This window comes from Artemia sp. Qi Xiang Cuo, chromosome 2, assembly GCF_049724085.1.
Source record: "Artemia sp. Qi Xiang Cuo chromosome 2, ASM4972408v1, whole genome shotgun sequence".
NCBI classification, from domain to species: Eukaryota; Metazoa; Arthropoda; class Branchiopoda; order Anostraca; family Artemiidae; genus Artemia; species Artemia sp. Qi Xiang Cuo.
This window is the reverse complement of record NC_142795.1, coordinates 82,748,845-82,771,838: the sequence shown is the minus strand read 5'-3', so window position 1 is coordinate 82,771,838 and position 22,994 is coordinate 82,748,845. Positions and strand designations below refer to the sequence as shown.

General features: G+C 35.8%; 1 protein-coding gene across 1 annotated transcript in view; it reads right to left on the bottom strand.

Moving 5' to 3' along the window:
* Window positions 1-286: 286 nt before the first annotated feature.
* Window positions 287-22,994, bottom strand: part of LOC148955698 (tyrosine-protein kinase receptor-like) — a 49,382-nt gene continuing 26,674 nt past the window's right edge. The window contains exons 3-5 of the mRNA XM_089107888.1: window positions 13,302-13,454; window positions 11,253-11,383; window positions 287-508 (exon numbers count right to left, since the gene is read on the bottom strand). Coding sequence (XP_088964014.1) covers window positions 287-508; window positions 11,253-11,383; window positions 13,302-13,454 — 506 coding nt within the window. The remainder of the gene's footprint in view (window positions 509-11,252; window positions 11,384-13,301; window positions 13,455-22,994) is intronic.

Here is a 22,994-nt window from a genome sequence, read left to right as displayed (position 1 = left end):
TCTGTCAAAAAGATAAAATTTAAAATTCTTGCAATAAGGTTCTCTGATACGCTGAACTAGATGGTGCGATTTTCATTAAGATTTCTGAACTTTCCAGGGGTGTTCTCCCTTTTTCGAAAATCAGGCATATGTTCTGAGTCTCGTTGCTTTTGAAGAGTAACACTTCAGAGTTTCGGTTACTATTGAGCCGAGTCGCTCCTTACTTACAGTTTGTTACTACGAACTGTTTGATAATAGGACGAAAACTCTTTGGCATTTGCATTAAGACGCTCGAATTCTTCATAGCCTAACTGGAAATTAGAAAAATAATTTTAAATTTAGCTTGCATATTTTTGATGTCCTGGGGTAGAGATACTACTTTTCGCCTCCATACATTTCCTCTGGAAAGATAATCCATCCACAGAACTTCTTGCCGATCTTTACCTGTCTTGGTTCTGTAGCCATCTTCTATATAGGCCAATACCAGATCACCAATATGTGGCCCGTATATGTGGTAAGAAAAGCGAAACTACAAATAAAAAGAGGATTAAAATCTATTTGCATAAGCTGTGTCTACAAATCGACGCATAGATTGAGTATTTTTCTAGATGTAAGATGGGAATTGCGCTTGTTCTCAAACGATAAGAAATGATTTTTGCTAGACAAGACAGGGCTATTTTTTCAAATAGGTAGCAAGAAGTTAAGAAAACCTATCAGATCTGACAAGCATAAAGGGGTTTGTTCAACGGTTGGACAATTACAAAGGGAAACAGAATAGATTTGAAGAAAATGGACCAAATACAAAAAAAAATAAATCACGAATATAAAGGAAACTGTAAGATAAATTTACAAAACTTTAGACTCCAAGGAAGCATGGGCTAGCAAGAAGAATAATTTGAGCCGTTTCATTTTTAAAGATTTTACACTTTTCTTCAATTCTATTTTTTGTTCTTTTTTTTGTTTCATATTTTTTTACTCTTTTTTTTGTTCTTATATTTTTTTTTGTTCACTGTCTTGTATGAATAAATTATTCTATATAAAATTTAGGAGTGGTTCTGTGATATTTTACCAAAAAAGATTTAAGATAAAAGTAAGCAAAGAGATTGACACCAATTGCGAACAGACATATATCGCTTCTCAGCCTAAGTAACACATAGATTCAATATAGGTGGAAATAAGCCATCCTCATATTTGTATAAGTACACGTTTTCCTGAAAATATGAAACAGTATAGGATTTTTTGTATATCCAAATTTTACAATGTTGTCCAAGAGAACTTTTTATGGTAGGAGAATTTGCCACTATATGATGCTTGTAAAGGGTTTAATTCACTTAATCACTTTAAAATGAGCCCACTCGTATGATATAGCCTCTTTTAAATTTAAACCTATATAATTATTTATTAATGATTTTGAATTAAAATTTTTTTGAACAAATCTGGATTAGATGTGTGTTCTATAGGCCGAGAAAGGATAGTCCATCAGAGAAAATATGTTCTTCTGGTTACTTTTTGCTAATTTATGTTTTTTGATAAAGTTCACCGTTGCAATAAATTTCTTTGTCTAATAGTCTTTTGCCCGTTTTCATCAACTGAAAAAAAAAATTCATTAAAAAAACACATTTATCTTCTGCAAAATAAGTGTCAGGCTTTGATATACGTATGCAATATTAAAAACTTTTCTTTTTAAAGAAATATTTATTCGTTCGGAATTCAAACAAGCCAATTAAGCTAATTATTTATTTTCATTATAACAAACTCAAGATTTAAATGGTCATTTAAATACACCGTAAGCCACCAAACAAAAATTAGATAAATCTAGGACGTACTAATTACATTCAAAAATATATTTTATTTTTATTTTAAACCTTTTCAAACTATCCCACACATATATGCCACTCAGCTGTGCATACATAATACTCCCTAGTGTTGTATTATGACCAGCATCTTTAAGAAGGTTTTTCAAGAAGGTAATTTTTTTTTTTTTTATTTTTTTTTTTTTTTAAAAATAATACAGAAACAAAATTATTTGATGATTTCAATAAGAAGTGCCCTGAAATTCAAGAAAATTGGGATTTCCGAGCCAGACCGAAGGTTTTGCTCTGGACCGAATCTAGACCTGGCTCAATTTTGCATCGAAGCAGGTTTTATATATTTTTTAAATAATGTTTACAATATTCCACGGTTTACCAGCCTTGTCAATGTCAAGATTCATGTATCACTAAGTACTGCCAAAAAGAGCAGTCATGTGGAAAAGTAGGGGGCAAAGAACTCCATGAGTTTTTGTTCAATAGCAGTTTTTCTAGACTTGTCCCCTCCCTTTTCTTCCTTCTTTTTCCAAATTTTGACAAGTTTGCGTTGTATATTTTTGGATTTAAAAGGAGTGACAACGGGTGGGGATATGAGGAAATACCTAGTCCTGACACCCTTTTCGAGACACCTATGAATAGTTTGTTAACAAAGATTAAATTTTAAATTTTTAAAGAAGATCTAATCCACTTTAGGAGGGGATGATTCTACTAAAGAAAGATCTTTGTACTATGGACGTAAACAGAGAGGCGGAGACCGGGTCTTAAGTCCCCCCATAGAAAAGGTTAGAAAATGTGTTATCAATCAAACATGCTGCAAAATCAGTTTCATGTGCTGGATAGCTACAGTTAGTAAAGTTCCTGCAAAGAAATTAGAGTTTTCTTTCGACCTCTTTAGTAGTGTCAATTCACAAAAATATTGGGGGGGGGAGGTCAAATATATAATTTGGAATCTAGGGAGGGGGGCAAATTTGCCATTTACAAAAAAATAATGGAAAATACCAATAGAAGCCATTAGAAAAAAAATAAAGAAAGGTATTTTCAAAATCTAGGGGGAGGGAAAATCTTGAGGGCAATATGCCTCCCTCATATCACAGTACTGTATCTCCCCACTCCCTCATACCCTTTTTTGTATAAATGAAGGCTCTTAAAAATTTGAAAGATTGGGGTTCCGAAAGATTGGGGTGGGCACCAGGCCCACCTCTCCCTGCCCCGCCTAAGCATTGACTCAGCAACCCTCCAAAATGATAGCTTATGCGTAATTATGCATTACTCTACATAATTTTATCAAAAATTAAGAGAATCCACATAGTTGAATGAAGCTTTAAAATATATATTTATTTTAACCTTTTATTTTATATTAATTGTGTAACTTTTTAGAGACGACTGCACCACCACACTGAATAGCCGTTTTTGAAGCTGGAAAGCTCAAAATATATGTGTTTGATAATTTCAAATTCGTTGGCTATCTCAGAATGTTAGGTTCTGTGCCACTCAGTTTAGTGCCGCAGAAGGACAGGAAAAACCACTTTCTTGTCGTGCAATCCTCTTGGTCAATTAAAAGAGTCACTGGAACTTTCAGTTCACGCTTGAACGAGCCCTCTCCTAATATTCTAGGACTGTTGGTTTGAAACGATCACCCTTAGAGATAAAACTAATAAAAACGCATACGTAATCTTCAATCTTGGAGGAGAAAATACAAAATTCCACATTCTTATAGATAGGAGCTTAATACTCTAAAATAAGGTTCTCTGATGTACTAAACCTGACAGTGCAATTTTCATAGAGATCACTTGACTTTTTATGGGTGTTTTCGCTTTTCCCCCTTTTTCGAAAACATGACAAATATTCTTAGACTCACAGATCTTAATGGGTAACTTAATGCTCTATGAATTTTATATATTTAAAATCACTACATGTGTCTTAACGCCACCAGTGTATGTTCTGGTGATGTCTGTGTTTGTGACACAGTGCCATCAGTGCCACTACTGGCCTTCGCTAGAGCATAGTAACGTGTTCGAGCGGTCCTACGTGATTAATGTGTTCTTCCCGCACTAATGTTGTTCCCAGTTTAGGTACTACAAATGTACTTCCTGTCGGGGGAAGAAGTGCCACACTATTTGGTTCGAGATACCAAGACCTATGTCACCATTAATAAATATATTATTAGAGTGGGAAGGGCGCTCCAGTGGATAATACAATGGTGATAATTCTCAGTACTCTCTTCCTAACCCAACCGGAATTCGAGGAAAATAATCTAATACCATCGCAGAAAATAACTCACTTTTATTACAAATATCAACTCTGAATTCTGCACACGAACTCTGAACACGAACTAATTGAAAAAATATATATACATCTAGTTGCCCCTGGCGTGGCCCAGTGAAGACGCGGGTCAATCAAGTGTATAAGGAATCAAGATCGAACTTTCTTTACGCATAATATAATAGCAAGAGTTTGCCTGATAAAAATAGGAATTCAAACCGATTTCTTCCTTCTTGTGGAATTTAATACATTGAAAACAGACTAGTTTCTCCGATCTTTTAACCTGTAACTTAAAATAATATTGTAGGTAAATCTATGTAAAAAAAAGAGATGGGAAATTTTTCTGATAAAAATGGGAAGGGGCCGCAAAAATCATCAGAATTTTTTTTATATATAATGATTGTTACCTAAAATCTTTTTTGTAGTGTTTCCTTGCTATTAGACCTTGTCCTTGTAAACTTTCAGTTGAAGTAAAGAAAAATAACTATCTATTTTAGCAGTTAATTTAGACAAACTTTTTAGAAAGACCAGAAGACTGGTCTTTAGGCGGCATAGTCAACGTTAGCCCTACTTCTGTCAGTGGTAGTTTCTCTTCGTCTCAAATTTTCGACTATTTGACATTCATTTAGTTTTTTTTATGGTGATTTATACTTTTTTGACTTGTACTTTTATGGTGATACTTTTATGGTGATTTATACTTTTTTGATATCTTGAATTGTTGTTTGACCTTATTTCTACTCTTCTTTGGTTTATTGCAGCTCATTACTTTACTTTGAAAAACTTCTTTTACAAAAAATATTTTTGAAAATAATTTTCTGTTGGTTTTTAATTGAAATTTTAATCTTTTTTGGGTTTTTTCGATACGAAACAAAATTTTGGGTTACTATTTTATTTTGGGAAAATTTTGCAACATTTTTTTTCGTACTATAGTCTTTTGGATGATTGATACTTATACTAACATAGCAATAGTAGTAGTGGTAGTAGTAGTAGTAGTGGTAGTAATAGTAGTAGACCAGTAGTAGTAGTAGTAGTAGTAGATTAGTCGTAGTAGCAGCAGTAGCAGTAGTAGTGGTAGTAGTAGTACTGGTAGTAGTAGTAGTAGTTGTAGTAGTAGCAGCAGTAGTAGTAGTAGTAGTAGTAGTAGTAGTAGTAGTAGTAGTAGTAGTTGTAGTAGTAGTAGTAGTAGTAGAAGTAGTAGTAGTAGTAGTAGTAATGGTAGTAGTAGTAGTAGTAGTAATAGTAGCAGTAGTAATAGTAGCAGTAGTAGTAGTAGTAGTAGTAGTGTAGTAGAAGTAGTGGCAGCAGCAATAGTAGTAGTATAGTAGTAATAGTAGTAGTATAGTAGTGGTAGTATTAATAGTTGCAGTATAGTAGTAGTATAATAGCAGTATAGTGGTACTACAGGTAATTGCAGTCGCCGTCGTAAGTAGTATAATAGCAGTATAGTGGTACTACAGGTAATTGCAGTCGCCGTCGTAAGTAGTCACACTCGCAGTCACGGGTAGTCGCAATAACTAATAGTCTGAGTTGTAGTCGCAAGAAGTCATTTTTGAGGAGTTTGAGGCTACTTTCTTTAATTCCTATCGAAAAGTTTTCAAAATAAGATTTCACTACAAATAAAAATCAAACAAATCGTCGCCATTCCTGAATCAGCTATATTTTGCAATTTCTCCTCGCTATCGATTTTTCTTCACTGTGTTTTTTAAATTTTTGGTTGCTATGGGCTGCGGTTCGTTCGTTACTAGGTTGCAGGTGATGCTGCAACCATGATAAGGCATGAAAAGTTTTGTTTAAATATCTAATCCTTTCATCTCCAAAGGGCACTGGAGAAATTGTCTGTGTAACACAGAAACTTTCAGGATTTAGTCAGACAATGTAAAGCTGTAAAATTGACATCATACATGATACATTAGTGCCGTATATTATGTATTATATAAAACACAACTTTTGACAGAAACAGCGTCTTTAAATGCAAGCAGATGTCATATTGGGCATGATGTCATATTGGAGTGACTCTTCTAAGTCGTTCATTGGGGACTGTTCAAAACTAGATCTAGGTAATTTTGGGTAAGAGATCAAGCTAACAATAAATATAACATCCTTAATCGCAAGATGCAATTATTGCAACTGGGTAGTGGGGGGCAAAAGACATTTAGTTTCTCCCAAGATTTTGAAAAAAAATCTTTTTGGGAGGTATTTTTATTGAAAAGTATTTCAGTTTCATAGTTATATTGAAGAAATTAAAAAGAATAACTAACATATACCCTCCTTAGATTTTGAACAAAAGTTCTTGCTTAATTCGACCAACAGGTTTGACAAACAGCAATTCTAATCTTGGATAATATTCATCCACAACTATGATCAAGATAGCTTTTTTGGTAACTAGAACACGATTGTTGATCAGCAATGTTTCAACTGAACCGATTGTCTATCAACAATGTTACAAGCAAAGACCATAAATTTAGGGGAGACAGAACTGTAATGAAATTCGTTGGTACATTCCGAAGCTCCCTAATCCTCTAGTGTGTCTTGCGCAACGCAAGAAATATCCATTACTAAGCTAGATCTAGTGTTTACTAGCTCTTTTTCAACAATCTCCTTTGAAGTTAATGTTGCTTCTACATTTAACTTTGATGATGCTATATACTTGATTTAGCTATTGCTTTGCTGGGTATCTTTCAGAGAGATTTATAGAAATACATGCGGATAAGCCCTGCTTTATGATGCTCATCCAAGTTAGGGGGCTTAATTTCACTTATTTGGGAGGCAGAGGGAGAAATTCCCGATCCAAAAAATTTCAAAAAAATAATATAGCCTTATAAGTAAGGCTATATTATAAGTAATCGGAATTATAAGTAAGATAGCCTCTGCTAGTAACTAGAACACGATTATTGATCAGCAATGTTTCTCCTGAACCGATTGTCTATCAACAATGTTATAAGAAAAGACCATAATTTTAGGGGAGACAGAAGTGTAATAAAATTCATTGATAAATTCCGAAGATCCCTAATCTTTTAGCGTGTCTTGCATAAACACTGTACTATACTAAGTAAAACTAGTTTATTAGACATATTCTCCAAACCGTTCCTGATACGTAACGCGTAATACGGGTTGCAGCTGTACCTTGCAACCTAGTAAGAGACGATCACCTCCTATACTAAGCAGTACAGTAGCCCATAAATCATAAAAATAGAGTCTGATTGAAATACGAAGTATACTATTAGAATCACCTTGTCAGAAACCCTTGTGTAGGAAACCTTCACCTCCTTTACTTGAATAACGAAGAAAATGCATTGGCTTGAAAAACAAGAAAAGTTGCTTGAACTACAATATTCTGCATTGACGGCATCTTTTTTTCTTTTTTTTTCTCTAGAGCTAGCGAGGCACTGGAACATCATAGAGAGCATCTTAATGGCTCATTTTAAAGGAAATTGATGTAATTAAAAACCTTTTGCAATTACCAAAATAAATTTTTAAAATAAAATCAATTTTTTACGAAAAGCTTTATATTCATGTACAAGATTGATCAATGACGTCATAATCTTTGGTTGTGACCATATATGGCGTAAAAGTAAATGCAATATTATGATGTTGTGCTATATTTCCATAGAAAACTCATTTTTTTGAAATTTTAGTTTCTAGGTTTTAACTACTCGACGTAGGATTTAATCTGTATAACTTTAAACATTGAAAAAATATGGTCTCATGTGAACAATATAGTGTTATAATAAAGAACGAAAGCTAGCTCACAGTAACCAAAGTATTAATTAATTATAGTAGCCTTAATTTTTCTAGGGTATCCAGGTGGCAGCGGTAGCTAGCAATACCCTACATAGGAAACCCCTATATAGGAAAATTACCATCCCTTGGCTTGGATAATGAGGAAAATCTATTGGCTGGAAAAAAAGATAAATTGCTTGAACTATGATATTCTGCATATACTATATCTATTTTTCTTTTCCTCCTCAGATAGCTTGGCACTGGAGCATCATAGAGAGCTGTTTAATGGCTCATTTTAAAGAAAATTAATTTGGTTAAAAACCTTTTGTGATTAAAATTTTTTTCTTAAAATATAATCAATTTTTCACGAAAAACTGAAATTTGCATATACAATATTGTTCAATGACGTCATAATCGTAGGTTGTAGCCAGGTCATCTCTTACTATTCCAATTAAGAAAAAGTCATAGGCCTTTGTCCTGTCTGTAATTTCACAGTAACAGGGTTGCAGTTGTAGATAGCAACCTATTAAGAGACGATCACGTACCAGACTAAGAAATACAATAACATATAACTCCTAAAAATAGTGTCAGAAAAATTTATTGGCTCATTTTAATTAAAATTTCTATATCTAGTGCCTTTTGTAATTAATCTAGTAAAAGACTATGAACAATACAATATTATTTTTAGGGTTTTTGGAATGCAGGGGTATCCAGCTACCTAGTTACATAAAATTATAGTAAAGAATCCAGGTTGCAGCGGTAGCTAGCAACCTAGAAAGAGACAATCACGTTCCATACTAAGATTATAAGGAAAGAGTGACTCGGTTTAATCTTAGCAGAAGCTTCAAGAACTAAAATTTCAATAACGCTAAATATATCGAAAGAAGTAGAATTTTTATTCTGATTCCAGATGCATAATATTTAATAAGTTTAATTTTATTCACCAAAAGCCGCAAGGCTGAGAGGACCTGCCTGATTTTATAAAAAGAGGAAAACACCCCAAAAAATTACAGGAATCTTAAAGAAAATTGCACCCTCATATTCAGCGTATCAGGGTAACCTACTGTACCGCTCCATGATAAAATTATTCGAAATAAGATTATTTGACAACGCAGTAACAAATTCTAATTTAAGCTATAACAAAAATTTGCCCTTTTTAAGATTCAAAAGTGATCGGAGGGCAGCAAGCCCAATTCATCACTTCCCCCATGTATCAAATCAAAACTAAGAGACAGCAATTTTGTTCAAAATAGTTTAAAAATCAATTAAGTATGATTCAAGGGTTGAAAAAAAACAAGGGCTTTAAGTTGCCTGTTGTTAACATACAAGTTTTTTTTTATTCAGAAAAGAGGGCGTGATTGATCCTGGAATTCTGAAAAAGCTTCGAGCATTAAGGTAAAACTTTAAGGAATATTTAAACACTATCAAAACAAACTATGTGCTTGCGAGTTGTAGAAACAAAATATAAGTAATATCTAAGGAACAGCTGAGAGCTTTAGGTATTAACTTTCAAGGTATGTTGAGGGAATGTTGACGAGAGATTGGAGAGCAACAAACCACCCCCCTTCCTCTCCTGGCTCTTTTTAGGAATTGTCTCTCCTGTACAATGATTGAAATTTTGCAATTACTAATTTCTTCAAACTAGTCAAAAGGTCAAATTGCTATGCATCCATGATGCGATGCCTCCAGGGTGCCATGCCCCCCAATAGCCCTTGTATAAGGGTTTTAAATTATGCAGGGTACATGAAGGAGTTACCGTTAGGAAAAGAGGAAATGTTTGATTATAGGTGTATAAACGAATATGGTCAGCAAATGGTCATAGTCAATCAATGGTCATGGTATATGGTCTAAGAATCTGATGATAGCCCTACCCTGGTGTACCTGGACCACAAGTGGTTAGTTAGGAGGGGTTGACTGCTCCTTTTGGCTCCATATAAACCACGATAGGGCTGCATCTTGACTTATCAAACTATACAATATGTTGGCAACTCCTTTTATGGACTTTGTTCAAGGAAAAGGCAATGGGAGAACACGGAATCAAATGGGGAGGAAAAAGTCTCCTGGACTTAGATTGTGCTGATGATTTAAGCATCCTAGATGAAAGTGTGAGCAAAATGAATGAAGTTTTAGAGGTTTTGCGAGTCCAGGGCACTAGAATAGGTTTGAAAACTAATGTTAAGAAGACTAAGTCACTAAGGCTAGGAATAAGTGAAAATGAAAAGGTGACGCTGGGTAATGAAAAGATTGATGAGGATGAGGTTTTTTCACAGTTAAAAAAAGTTTGGAAGAATAGGAAGATAAGTCTGCAAACCAAGATTAGAATATTAGAAGCTACAGTGATGACAGTGGGCAAATATGGATCTGAAGCATGGACGCTCTGAAAAGCGGATGAGGATTTGCTAGATGTTATCCAGAGAAATTGCTTAAGGATTGTTCTGGGTACCCGGCTGACTGACCGTATTTCAAACAATAGGCTATACGGAAAATGTGGTTCAATACCGCTCTCTAGGGCTATAATGAAAGAAAAGTTGAGATGGCTAGGGCACGTTGTGCGGATGAAGGATGACAGATTGCTGAAGATTATTCTTTTTGGCCAACCGTCTAGGGCTAAACAGGAAGCAGGTCGTCCCCGTCTGGGGTGGGAGGACGTCATAAAGAAAGATTTAAAGGAAATGGGAACTTCGTGGGCGGGTGTAAAAAGGGAGGCTTTGAATAGATTGGGGTGGAGGAGGAGCGTGCGTAGCTATGTTGGCCCGAGGCGGCTTGGTGCTGCGGTGAGTTGTTAGTAGTAGTAGTAGTATACTACTCACACACCAGTTTGGCTGCAAAGGGCAGGAGCCGAACTTCTGTTTATAGTAATTTTTGTTTGTTATAAATTTGACTTGAATATTCAATTTAGTTTTTACTCGTTTTAAGATTTATTTATTCATCTTATTAGCACCTGTTATCTCTGTGTTTGGTATGATCGTTTATTAAAACCTAAAATTTTGTCTGTTATCTCAAAAGGGTAACCAATCAGGGTAATTTAACCTTTAGCATAGCAATCAAAGTCTTTATGGTGAAAAGTACTTTAATATTATATAGATTATTTTTCAAGTTTTTGTTAGGCTGAAAAGAATGTTTTTTATTAGGCTGAAAAGAATGCTTTTGGAAGTAAAATAATGTCTGTCTTTTTTAGATACCCATGTCTTCTGTATCATTATGAGTATTGAGTAGATGTTGACAACTTTGATCTTTGGGTGTACAACGCTAATTGTTTTTTTTTTAGGTTCTCACCATCACTTTGGTCTAGCTGAGGCACAATAAACTAAGGCCATAATAAAATCTTCTCTGTTTCATTATTGTAAAGTTTGATTTCTTTTGACTTGAACGTGGTGATAAAAAATTGATGCTTTTGTTTCATAAGTGAAAACAATCAATAAAAGAGATTCAAAAATTACTTATAAAAGTTAAGTATAAAATATGATTTTTGAAGTTTTCTACCTGGCACGAACCATAATATGGCGAGCTTTTATTGCTGTGATAATAAGGAGGTGGATAAAACTTGCTGCTGTCAAGATACGCACTGTCACCCAAGTGGGAAGTTTGAGACATGTTGACATAGAGGAAGTGGCCTAAAAAAAAGAAAAAAAGGTACAATTGGAAATGCAAGATCAACAGTAAAAAATACATAGATACTGGTGAAAAAATATATTCAGAGGTACAGTTTTTACGATGACGATCTGCGGTAAATGCTGAGGTGATAAAATGTATAAGTCTTAGATCAATATGAAAATTATATTTTTCTAAGGTATATTTTATTTTTCTTCTATAAGGCTTTTCTACCATTACTCAATTCATCCAAAAATAAACGATTTACACACTCATAAAAACAAATCTTTATAGTACACCACCAAAATCTTTTTAGAAAAGAATAAAAGTTCAGAAAAAAACAAGTTTAAGCAGAGTCAGCATCTAATTCATCCAGAGGGGGACCTGAATACCCTCTTGGCATGACCATGGAAATGAGGAAGTAACTAATAAAGGGAAATGTTTTTCAGCTTTTCACTTAGGAAGGGGGAAGGATTACAGCTATATACAGCCGTCAAAATTTCATGGAAGACGGGCCTACTACTCCAGACTTACCCTTTCTTACTAAATCACATAAACTCAACTTTCTTCTAATCCATGCGAATAGCATTAACTAATCAAACGTTAACTAAATTTATACAGTGAACTTTTTCCATTTTTTACTCAGGAATGTAAAAAAAGGTAAGGCTCAAAATGACTTAAATCAAGACTTTTATTCGTAATTTCTTGGCATTGGAAGAAATTTACGACGAGAATTAAGATTAAGTCTCAACGCGCACCATTATATGGCTCTGCCCTTTGATACCAAAACAAAAATGTGAAAGCTTATTTAAGCCGGCATAAACTGTACCATATTTCAACAGGAATATATGTATTAACTTTGTCTTATATATAGCACAATACATTTTTTTGGTACTACAACTACAGCTAGCAACTCATTTCAACACCGAGCCACCAAAGGCCAAAACAGCTGCCCTCGTTTCTCCTCCACCCCAATCTATTAAAGCTTCCCTCTTTTTACACTCCTAAGAAGTTCTAATTTTCTATAAATCTTTTCTTACGACCTTTTCCCACCCGATTCGTGGATAACCTTGAAGATTTTATTCTGTTTAGCTATAGATCGTTGGCCAAAAAGGACGATGTTTGAAAGTCTGTCATTTTTCTTGATCTTTGAAGATCTTTGAAAATATGTCTTTATTTCCAGACATAGTCATAGGGTGGCAAATTAGCAATTTCAATTGAATTACAAAACTCTGGCATTAATTAAATTCTTTCTTCGTATTTATCCTTCACAGACACGAAAATAACACGTTCCTTCATTCCATTCTAATTTTAATTTGTCTTCAAACCACAGATTTCTTTGTGAAACATTTTCGTTTATAATGCAACTTGAGTCTCGTTGTCGCTTGCCCACGCCTTTTGCTTTAGCTGTTTGGAGTCATATGGCATCTTGTATAATTTGGCATGTGTCATAGATACCTAAAATGATACGACTACCACTGGAAAAAAAAGACCGAATCTTGCTCTTTAAATGCTTTTGAGTGTGACGGCATTCACATGAAAAAGGTTATTTTTACCAAAATTAAGCCTTTAAAACTCAGAAAACTGTCACTTTGACGAACTTTTATGTTATTAATTCATAAGAGATCTAATTTTGGAGTATTTCTGGGATTTTGAGACAACAGGCAAAACACTTGGCTTTACATCCTACTTTTTGAGTTTTAAAATATCCTACTCTTACTTCAGTTGCTTAAAATTCCTATTGAAGAAACTAACTTCAGAGCAATTCAAATAGATAACAAAACCTCAACGAATCTAGACTCTAGATTTTTTGAAAAGAGACATGACATTCCTGCTCTAGATTCTATGGGAGGAGACACGTAAATTCTAGATTTAAAGCGATGAGTCATTTGTATACTCCTTGCAAGATTTTTTGCTGTCAAAACGATATATTTCAATTACCTGAAGTATTTTTAAAGGTACTATCGTACCGTGGTCCTGTATCAGTTCTGTCAGTGCTGCCTTGAAATCTTACCCAATGAAGATTTGCATCACCAGACTTCCAGCCACACCAGTCTTGCTCGAAGTCGCAGTAGGCTTCCTTAGGCAAAGCATCTAAAATGTAATATACCTGGGATTTCAGCACCAAGCACACATGAGCTTTCTTTTCTAAAGAAACACAGAACTTCACTTTTTTTGCCCTCGGAAGTTAGTTCTCATGCAACCACGAAAGACACACTCTTATTTCAAGAGAAAGGCAATTTCATAATACCAAAACAAGACAAAAACATCAGACCATTAAATGGTATCACTTAAATAGCAGCATTTTAGATTGCCTAGAGGTCTTAGAGCCATTCAGAAGTTCCAATTTTATATCAAACTAGAGCTTGTGTCCTAGTTCACCTTTTTTAAGATTCCGACCCGACGGGACAATTATGAGGTTGAGTGACAGAGAGAGAGAGAGAGAGAGAGAGAGAGAGAGAGAGAGAGAGAGAGAAAGAGAGAGAGAGAGAGAGAGTCGGAATTACCTAATGACTCCTGATTACACTGCGTGCTACCATCTACAATTTAGTCTAACGCTGACGGGACATAATTTATTCAAGGATTATCGATCGAGTTTAATGGGGTCAAGGTCGATTTATTTGTTGTTGTTTGTCTAGGTGTAATGACTCCGGAGCGAAGTTTGCACATGCGCATTAAGGGGGAGAGATGTATTGATCTAGGACTCGAGGGGGAAGTGGATTTCCGAGAACTTGATTTACATAGTCGGTGGGAAATGTATTGATACACGAGTCTAACGGGAACAGGAAGCATGTGTCTTTTTCTAAGCCAATCAGGGAGGTTATGTAAGGTTTCCCATTACATCACAATTCACCCTTGAGATTTTGTATATAACAGACATGCGTTGTGATTAAACTTTCATAAAGTTCTAAGAAACCAAGGATAAAGCCTCGGATATTATTGATTTGGATACTCTGACTACATCGATTTATAATGTGAGTTCAGTTTAGTAAATTTTTCTAATTTATTTCCAAATAAAATCGTTTTACATAGTCACCCATCCAGTAAATTCAAATTTTACCCCCCCCCCCCCCAAATACAAAATCCACTATATAATGGTTATACTTGACTTGACTTGACTTTTATTTTCAACTAATAATACATCATACTTAACTGGCACTTACAACACATTTTTTGAATAACATTATCAACAAACGTAGAAATGGTAAGAACGTATGACGTTTTATTAATCCACTATTGTGACTTGAGCAGCGTCACACAATCTTTTATCATAAACCAAAACTCATTCACTCTTTCTACTATTCTCATACCATTCAATACAAATTAACTCAATTTAACTTTTTGTTAACTTTTTGTTTTACAACTTAATTAAAATTTAAAATTAAAAAAAAAAAAAAAAAAAAACGCCGCATCACTCCAAGACCTCGTGCAAGTTTAGAAGAAATCATATTTATGTGTTTCTTCCAACTCAAATTATTATCAACATAAAATCCTAAATATTTATTTTCAAAAACCTGTGAAAGCGACAAATTTTCAAATACTACGGAAGCACTATTTACAATTTTTCCTACCCTACTAAAAATCATATAATTTGTCTTAGAAGTATTAACAGCGAGGTAACTAAAGGAGGTAAACACCAAAAGTTTTTCCAGCGTTCGGTTTGCTTTATCTACTAGTTCTTCCAGTGACTGTGCAGAAATCGTCAAAGCAGTATCATCTGCAAATGCAGTAACAGTTGCTTCAGGCATGTAGAACCTCAGAGTATCTATGTATAGAAAGCCGATAGAAAGCGTAAAATACGCTCTTTTTTACCATGTAAACCATCACCCCCTCCCCCTGTTTATGTTTTTAATTCTGTTTTTGATAAATTCTGTATCTTACCTAAAATCCGGTGTCAACTTTCTGTCAATCCCTTAATAAACTGTTTTCACTGCTATGGCTTGACTTACAGATTTCGCGCAAAGATTTAAATAGCTGATAATTACTGACACCCGTCAAGTACATCCGGCTTTGCTAAATATACAAGAATTTGGATAGCAAAAGCTTCCGCTGAAAAGGATAGTTTTTCCCGTCGAGTTAAAAACAGTTTCATGCAGAAAGAGATTGCGTTAATTAAGCTAAGCCTACGCAACCTGTATGGCATAGGGAAACGAGTTATTTCCAAAATTTCATATATATAGAAATATTTTAAGGACATTATGCAAAAGGGGGGCGGCGGGGAAGGGGCAATGTCTCGATTCTAACAGCTTCGTTGTAAGGTGAAAACAAACTGTTTCTTCGCGTGAACAGTAAGGGGGGGTGGGTTTAAGAAAAAGAGACATAGCTTTATTATGCGTAAATTGAATAGCACTTTTAACCTATGATCGCAAATTTTAAGCCTATAAGCTGGGTTAACGATATTTTTCTATTTAAAGCCTATAGACTGGAACACTTAAATTTTTTCTAAATGGTAAAAATAGAAACATTGATTTCTATCCTAAGGCTACAGACTACAGTTTGTCAAGATTTATTTTTTCACAAGTTGTATAATAAAAATGTTTGATTTCTGAGCCTAGTATATTTCTCGCAAAATTTTACTTTTTGCTTTGCTGAAAAGGGGGGAGAAGCTTCTTTGCGATAAATGCTTTCTAGAAAAATTCTGGCTAGGAGCGAGGGGTACTAATTGAAAACAAACTGTTTCTTCGGGTGAAAAGTAAGGGGGGCGGGTTTAAGAAAACGCTACATAGCTTTATTATGCGTAAATTGAATAGCATTTTTAACCTATTATCGCAAATTTTAAGCCTATAAGCTGGGTTAAGGACCTTTTTTTTATCTTATTTAAAGCCTATAGACTGGAACACTTAAATTTTTTTCTAAATGGTAAAAATAGAAACATTGATTTCTATCCTAAGGCTACAGACTACAGTTTGTCAAGATTTATTTTTCACAAGTTGTATAATAGAAACGTTTGATTTCTGAGCCTAGTATATTTCTCGCTAAATTTTACTTTTTGCTTTGCTGAAAAGGGGAGAGAGGCTTCTTTGCGCTCGGGGGGAGAGGCCTCTTTGCGATAAATACTTTCTAGACAAACTTATGGTTATGGGGCGGGGGGTACTAATTTTTCTTCTGTAAAAAGGGAATCATTTTCCATACTAAATTTTGTCTTCTTTTTAAGGACAATTATGAAGAATGCGTGCCTCCTCCATCAAAGAGAGCAACAGAGGGGGAGGCAGCCCCATCAGTGCCAGCCCCTATGCACTCTGGTCAAAAACCGAAAAGACAATGATCCACAAGGATGGAGAACACTGCTGTACAAGCCAGCGACATCGATACCGCATCTATATAAGCTCCGCTTCATCGAGCCTCAATGCCGCCTTGTCAGGTTACAGCCTCGACTGCACGAGCCCGGTATATTGCTGGCCCGTCTACTCAAGATCGTGAGTTTGCCCCCCATCATGCTTTGTCCGAGTTTTCAAGAGCTGTCCCGTCTATTCAAGGTCAGGAGGTTACCCTCCAGCATGCATTGCCCGAGTTTTCAAGAGCTGTCCTGTCTACTCAAGCTCAAGAGGTTGCCCCCCTTCATGTTTTGCCAGGGCCCTCAGGCACACAAGTCCAGCTAGAATTTGGAAATTTAAGCATTTTTACCTCTACTTTCTACCTGGTTACAGAAATATCTACCTATTTCTTCCGACTCTTTTTTTAGCCTCTTCTTCTCACCATTTTTCAACACTGTAAAAGTGTGTCAGAGATATCAAAATATTATTTTCACTATATTGTTAATCCCCCACCACAACCATTGTTATAAATTTCTCTGCTCCCTCCCCGCAGAGATGCCTAAATATAATTTAATTTTTTTGCTTTTCAAAGAAACCACTTTTTTTTAATCTTTCCTATCACCTTATTTTCTCTGCTTACTGCAGGCATCTTCGCTATTTTTCAACCACATAATAATATTTTTGGCTAATTTCTAGTTTGCTGTTAGAGAGTCTTTTATCTCACCATTTGAAACTAATAATGCTATTTTTCGCTAGAATATTATAGTTTTCCCCGAGTTTTAAGGGACTTAGAAGTAAGCCTTTTTTTAGGCCTTTCATTTCATCACAGTAAAGGCGTGTCAGAGATGCTAAAAGAAATTTTTCACTATTTTGAATCATTTAAAGTGCATGGAGTCACCCAACCGAATTCAACTAGTGATGCCAAATAAAAGGCACTATAGTCTTGTCATAATATGGTTAATCGTAAACGAATGCTCAATCTTGCATCTAAAAATTTCTTGAAAACAAATTTCTATACATTTCAAATTATGTTTTCCCAAAGCAAATAAGGAGTATTAATATGAAATTTTTTTGAGGGGTTGTTTGAAAAAGATCAAAACCTTCTATGTCATCTTTTAGATTGTATTAACTTGGAACTTTCAGAATATATAGAGTAGGGAACCAAATGCTACAATGTGCATGTAAATAATAATCCAATTTTAAAAATAGGGGTGATACTTTGAAAATAAGCAATTTTATTTTATAGGTTGTAATGGCACCTTATTTGCCATCATCATCCTCATCGAATTGAGAAGAAGACGCATCTTTGGAGCTCTCAAACAATTCACTATGGAATGGTATCATTTTACTACAATTTCCAGATAATATTGATGATTTTTTAACAGATTATTTTAATGTAGATAATAGCACAGTTGAGCAGGGAGACTTGAGTCCAAACATCTTACAGCTATTAGAGGATTTTACCGGGGAATCAATAGGGAGCCCTCCCCCCGCTGATTACATCCTTCCACTTCAAACAAATAAAGTGTTTTCCCATAGCCCTTTTATTGAACAATGTGGGGGTGGGTGGTGATAATATACAAGAGGGGGAGGATGGAATGTCTTCAAACGATCCTATTGATGAGCAATGTGGGGGAGGGGATGGTGATAATATACAAGAGGGGGAGGGGGAGGATAATATCCAATTTACATCATTTCCTGACTTTCAGCTCTCAAATTCAATTTTAAATACGATAGTTGTCTACACTGCAACTTTTGGGGACCCTTTTAATTGGCTTTTGGGTGGTAATTTTGTGTTTGACCCTGTAGAAATTGTCCATGAATATGTAGATAGAATTCGTGCACTGCTAGAAAACCAGATTCAATTGTGGGGGGGTAGGGATCCAATTAATGTTTCTATTGTTCTAAAGGTGTTTTATTTAAATGAGGGAAAAAGTGAAGTTTATCATCATTATATACACACCGAGATGCGAATGGTCTATTCGCATTTATAAAATTTTTGAGGGTGTTTTTATGGATTGGATAGGCCACATTATTACCCATCTCGAGAATTATAGTGAAAATGGTAGTGGGTCTGTAGTTCTTTTTGTTGGAAATTTAAGCGTTAATATTTGTAAATTTAAAAAAGATTTTATTTTAAGAGGGGGACCTGGGGCGGGGGCAATAGTTTTAAAATATAATCCAGATTTAGAGGGGTGCAAAGGCGTTCACCGAATCTGTTTTGAAACAGGCCAAAAATGTTTCATGTACACTATCCTCATGTCAGCATTTGAGCCTCTAGCAAATGACGCTTCAAAAAATAATTTAGAATATTGGGCTGTGCATGGGAAGGAGGGGTCCGATTTTCCCACTGTAGATTTCACTTGTTTAGAAGGAAAATACCCAGTAACGCTCAGGTCTATTGATATTTTTGAAACGGCCCATGCTCATTTAAATATCGGCGTTACTGTGGTTCAATATGAAACCGAATTTGAGGATGGGGTTTGTTCTAAAAAGAAGGGGGTATTCCGAGCAAGAGGCCCGTCGATTGAATTGGTGAAGCACTGGGTTTGGTTGTTGTACACACCACCTAGTGACCCCAATGCAATTGGCCATTTTAACCCAATTACAGACATCAGTAGAGTTCTGGGGGGGTGGTAAGAAAATGGGGTTATGTTTCTACTGTCCGATATGCCTGTCTCGATTTCGTAGCGATTTAAAACTACAAAATCATATAAGCACTGTAGACGGCATTGCTACCAGTCAGTGGAAACGATTTCGGGGAATAGGGCCATTTTACGCTTTAAAAATTTTCAAAACACCCTCCTCCAGAGCAATAATATCTCTTTGGATTGTGAAGGGAAGCTAGTGGAAGTGAACAATCTTCGATTTAAAAATCGAATCAAAGAACATCGAGCCATTGCAGTCTCCTATGCCCACGCGCAAAGAGGCACTTCTAACACTATGCAATTGTTAGAAATTGTTGAAACGTTGGATGAGGGAGAGTGCATGGTCAAGGCACTGACTAAATTAATTGGCACCGCTAATGGAGCTATTTCTCGTTTGAGAAATACCCATTATCCTATGCTATTGTCTGCAAAGGATCGTCTCGCGATTAAAAATAAAAAAATATGCTGGGTTTGTAAGGGGGAGTTTGAAGAGGGGGATAAGGTGAAAGGGACTATAGGGAAAAGAGGAGGGAAGGGGAAAGTCAGAGATCACGATCACTTGTGGCCGGAAATATCCTCTGGGGGGAGTAATTTTATAGCGGTAGCGCATCAATCGTGCAATATAAACGTTAATCAGCAGTTTCTTATTCAAGTTTTTATTCATAATTCATATTAGGATTTAAAGTTAATTATACCGGCTTTGGCACGTATGCTCAGGGAGGGAAGGGGAGTAGATAGTCAATGGGTAAACAATTCATTTACCTATAACATCATTCTCATATCGGCCGAGAAGCTAGTGCTTCTCGAGTTGAAATGGCAGGTAGTAAATAATGGACATACGTGCTGTAATAAAATCAGGTTTTTAGATTATTTTAGTTTTTTCCCAAGGCATTGAGTCAATTGATTCAAGTGAAGAAAATTGACAATTTTGATAGTTTTCCTTTGCTTAAACAGCACTTTCCAGAAAGTGAAATGTATGACCTAATGACCTGTAAAGGTGTTTATGCATACGAATAGCGAGTAGAAACTACCTCCAATTGAAGCTTTCTATAATTCATTCACCAACAGTGAATGCACAGCCGAGGAATATGAATTTGACAAGAAGGTGTGGGATAAGGGGAATTGTAAAAATGGGTGGGATTATTGTAGACTGTACTTGGCCAGTGACGTTTTAACTCTGTTAGATATTGTCTGCAAGAACACAGACCAAATCTATTCAGAGTTTGGACTAGATAAAGGCTATTATTTTTCCACACCACATTTGGTGATGGACTTGATTTTAAAAATTAGTAGGGAGGAAATAGGCTTGATAACTGATGTAGATCAACACCTTTTTGCAGAAAGATCAATAAGGGGTGGGTATGTTTTTCATGGGGATCGTGTTTTGATAACCGATCCAAGCGGACGAAACAGCACCGGTGCAAAGTCAAATGCAGTTTTCTTGGACATGAACTCATTGTACCCTTCGGCAATGTCTCACTACTCTTTGCCGTGTGGGAACTATAAATGCATTGAGAATCCTTGTGAGTTCCCTGACATTAACACCGTCCTGAACAATGGGCCACAAGGATGGTTCTTTGAAATTGATGGTCACATTCCATTGGCGCTTCATGATTCAGTCAGAGATTTTGTTTTCCCTTGTATCAATCAACCAGTGACCAAGGACTCACTGAGTCCCTACAATCGATCATTGGGTGAGGATATGGGGATGCACTGGACCCCCTCTAAGCAAAAACTGATTGCGGATCTGAATCCTAAAGAGAATATCGTTGTTCACCTTGTGATTTTGCACTGGATGGTGAACAATGATTTCAAGATCACTAAAATACATAGGGTCCTGCAATTCAATCAAAAACCCTACTTAAGGACGTCTATCGACACTTTTGTTGATAAACACTCTCGGGCAAACACTAAAGTAGAGAAGGAAGTGTACAAATTCATTCTAAATTCAGCGTTTGGCAAAATGTGTGAAAGCGTACGGAACAGATCTCGTTGCGACGTCGTGACTGACCCTCAAGAGTGTGCACGAATTATTGCTGACCCCAATTTTACAACGTTCACGAGCATAGAGGCAAGCATGGTTCTTCTACACAGGATAAAAAGAAATGTGGTACTGAACAAGAATATAGCAGGAGGTAGTTCAGTACTTGAAATTTCCAAAAAGTTCATGTTGTCGTTTTTTTACAATATGTGCAAGGTGCAATGACCACGGGAGGGGGAGGTTCAAGTTTACTATGGGGATACAGTTTCTCTGCTGTTAAAAGTAAAAACAGGGGATTTATTCGGGGATTTAGAAAATGGGGAACACATTAGCTCGCGGATGGATTTCACTAACTGGAATCTGTCTCTCTACCCCGAGTTGGTGAAACGTCAGGCCCCCAACCAACTGCTCATGTGAAAATCAGAGACGGGGAGTGATTTGATATCCAAGGGGGTGTTCCCGGGTCCTAAAGTATATTGCGTTGATCCTCATAACAGGGATGTAAAGCAGGCATGTAAAGGGATGCCTACACATTTTGTAAAGAACAATTTGAACATGAGTGTGTACAAAAACTGTGTAAAGATTAGCCTAGTGCCGAGAACACAAGTGCTTGCAATTCACTCTCTACAGTACATAAATTATACTGTTAGAGTGGAAAAGAATGCAATGTCATGTATATCCAACAAAGTCTTTGTGCTCGAGAATGGTGTAAATGTACTCCCCCATGGCCACTACCGTATTTCAGACCGGGTTGAATGCATAGACTATCGCAATCAATTTGGTCTGGATAAATTAACCTAACTCAAACCTGAATGCTGTAACCTAACCTTTCATAAATTAACCTAACCAAACCTTTCATGAATTAAATGCTATAGCCTTCAGTAACGGCGACTATTGTATATATTTTCGACCCCGGGGGTGGGGGGTGTCCCACCCGTGGCCGGCCTTCGGCCCAGGTTCCCGGGGGAGGGGGGGTCCTGCCCACGGCCGGCCTTCGGCCCGCGGCTCCCGGAGGGTGGAGGGTATTAAATTCATAGTGTTCAACTGTGCTATTGTTCGAGTTCGTGTTTTTATTTCAAGTGTTGTTGTACACATAGTGATGTTGCACAAATAGTGTTCTTGCTGGACAAAAAGTGTTTTTTTATGACAATAAGTGCTATTGTTGTACATATAGTGTTGTTCTTGATGAACAGAAGTGTTTTTTTATTTTAATAAATGTTGTTTTAGTAGAAGTGTTTTTTTATTTAAGTAAATGTTGTTCATGTTTGAACAAATAGAGTTTTTTTTCCTGTTGAAACCCAGTGTTCTTATATCGAATAAATTAATGAAATATTGTTTTTGTTGTTCTTGTACTAGATAGATCTAAGAAAAAATTATTACTTATTCATTGGACATGTATGGTTTACAGTTAGTTGTAGTCTGACTGTTGTCAACAGCAGTATGTATCAATTTTAAACACCATTCAGGTTGTTTCTGTGTGCCCCTTCAATGTCAGGCAAAACGAAACTTTTAGCTAATATAATTTAAAACTGTAATAAAATGTTTTTGCAAAAACCAAAGAAAATGTATTATTGCTATAGTGTTCTGCAAGAGTCCTATGATCAAATAAAAGCTATTACCACATCTATACCAATACAATTCATACGGGGACTTGATGTTTTCAATAGAATTGAACCAAACTCATGGCTAATTATTGATGATTTGGCTGAATCCATTGATTTGTTCTCACAGGAAATGCTAAAAATGTTTA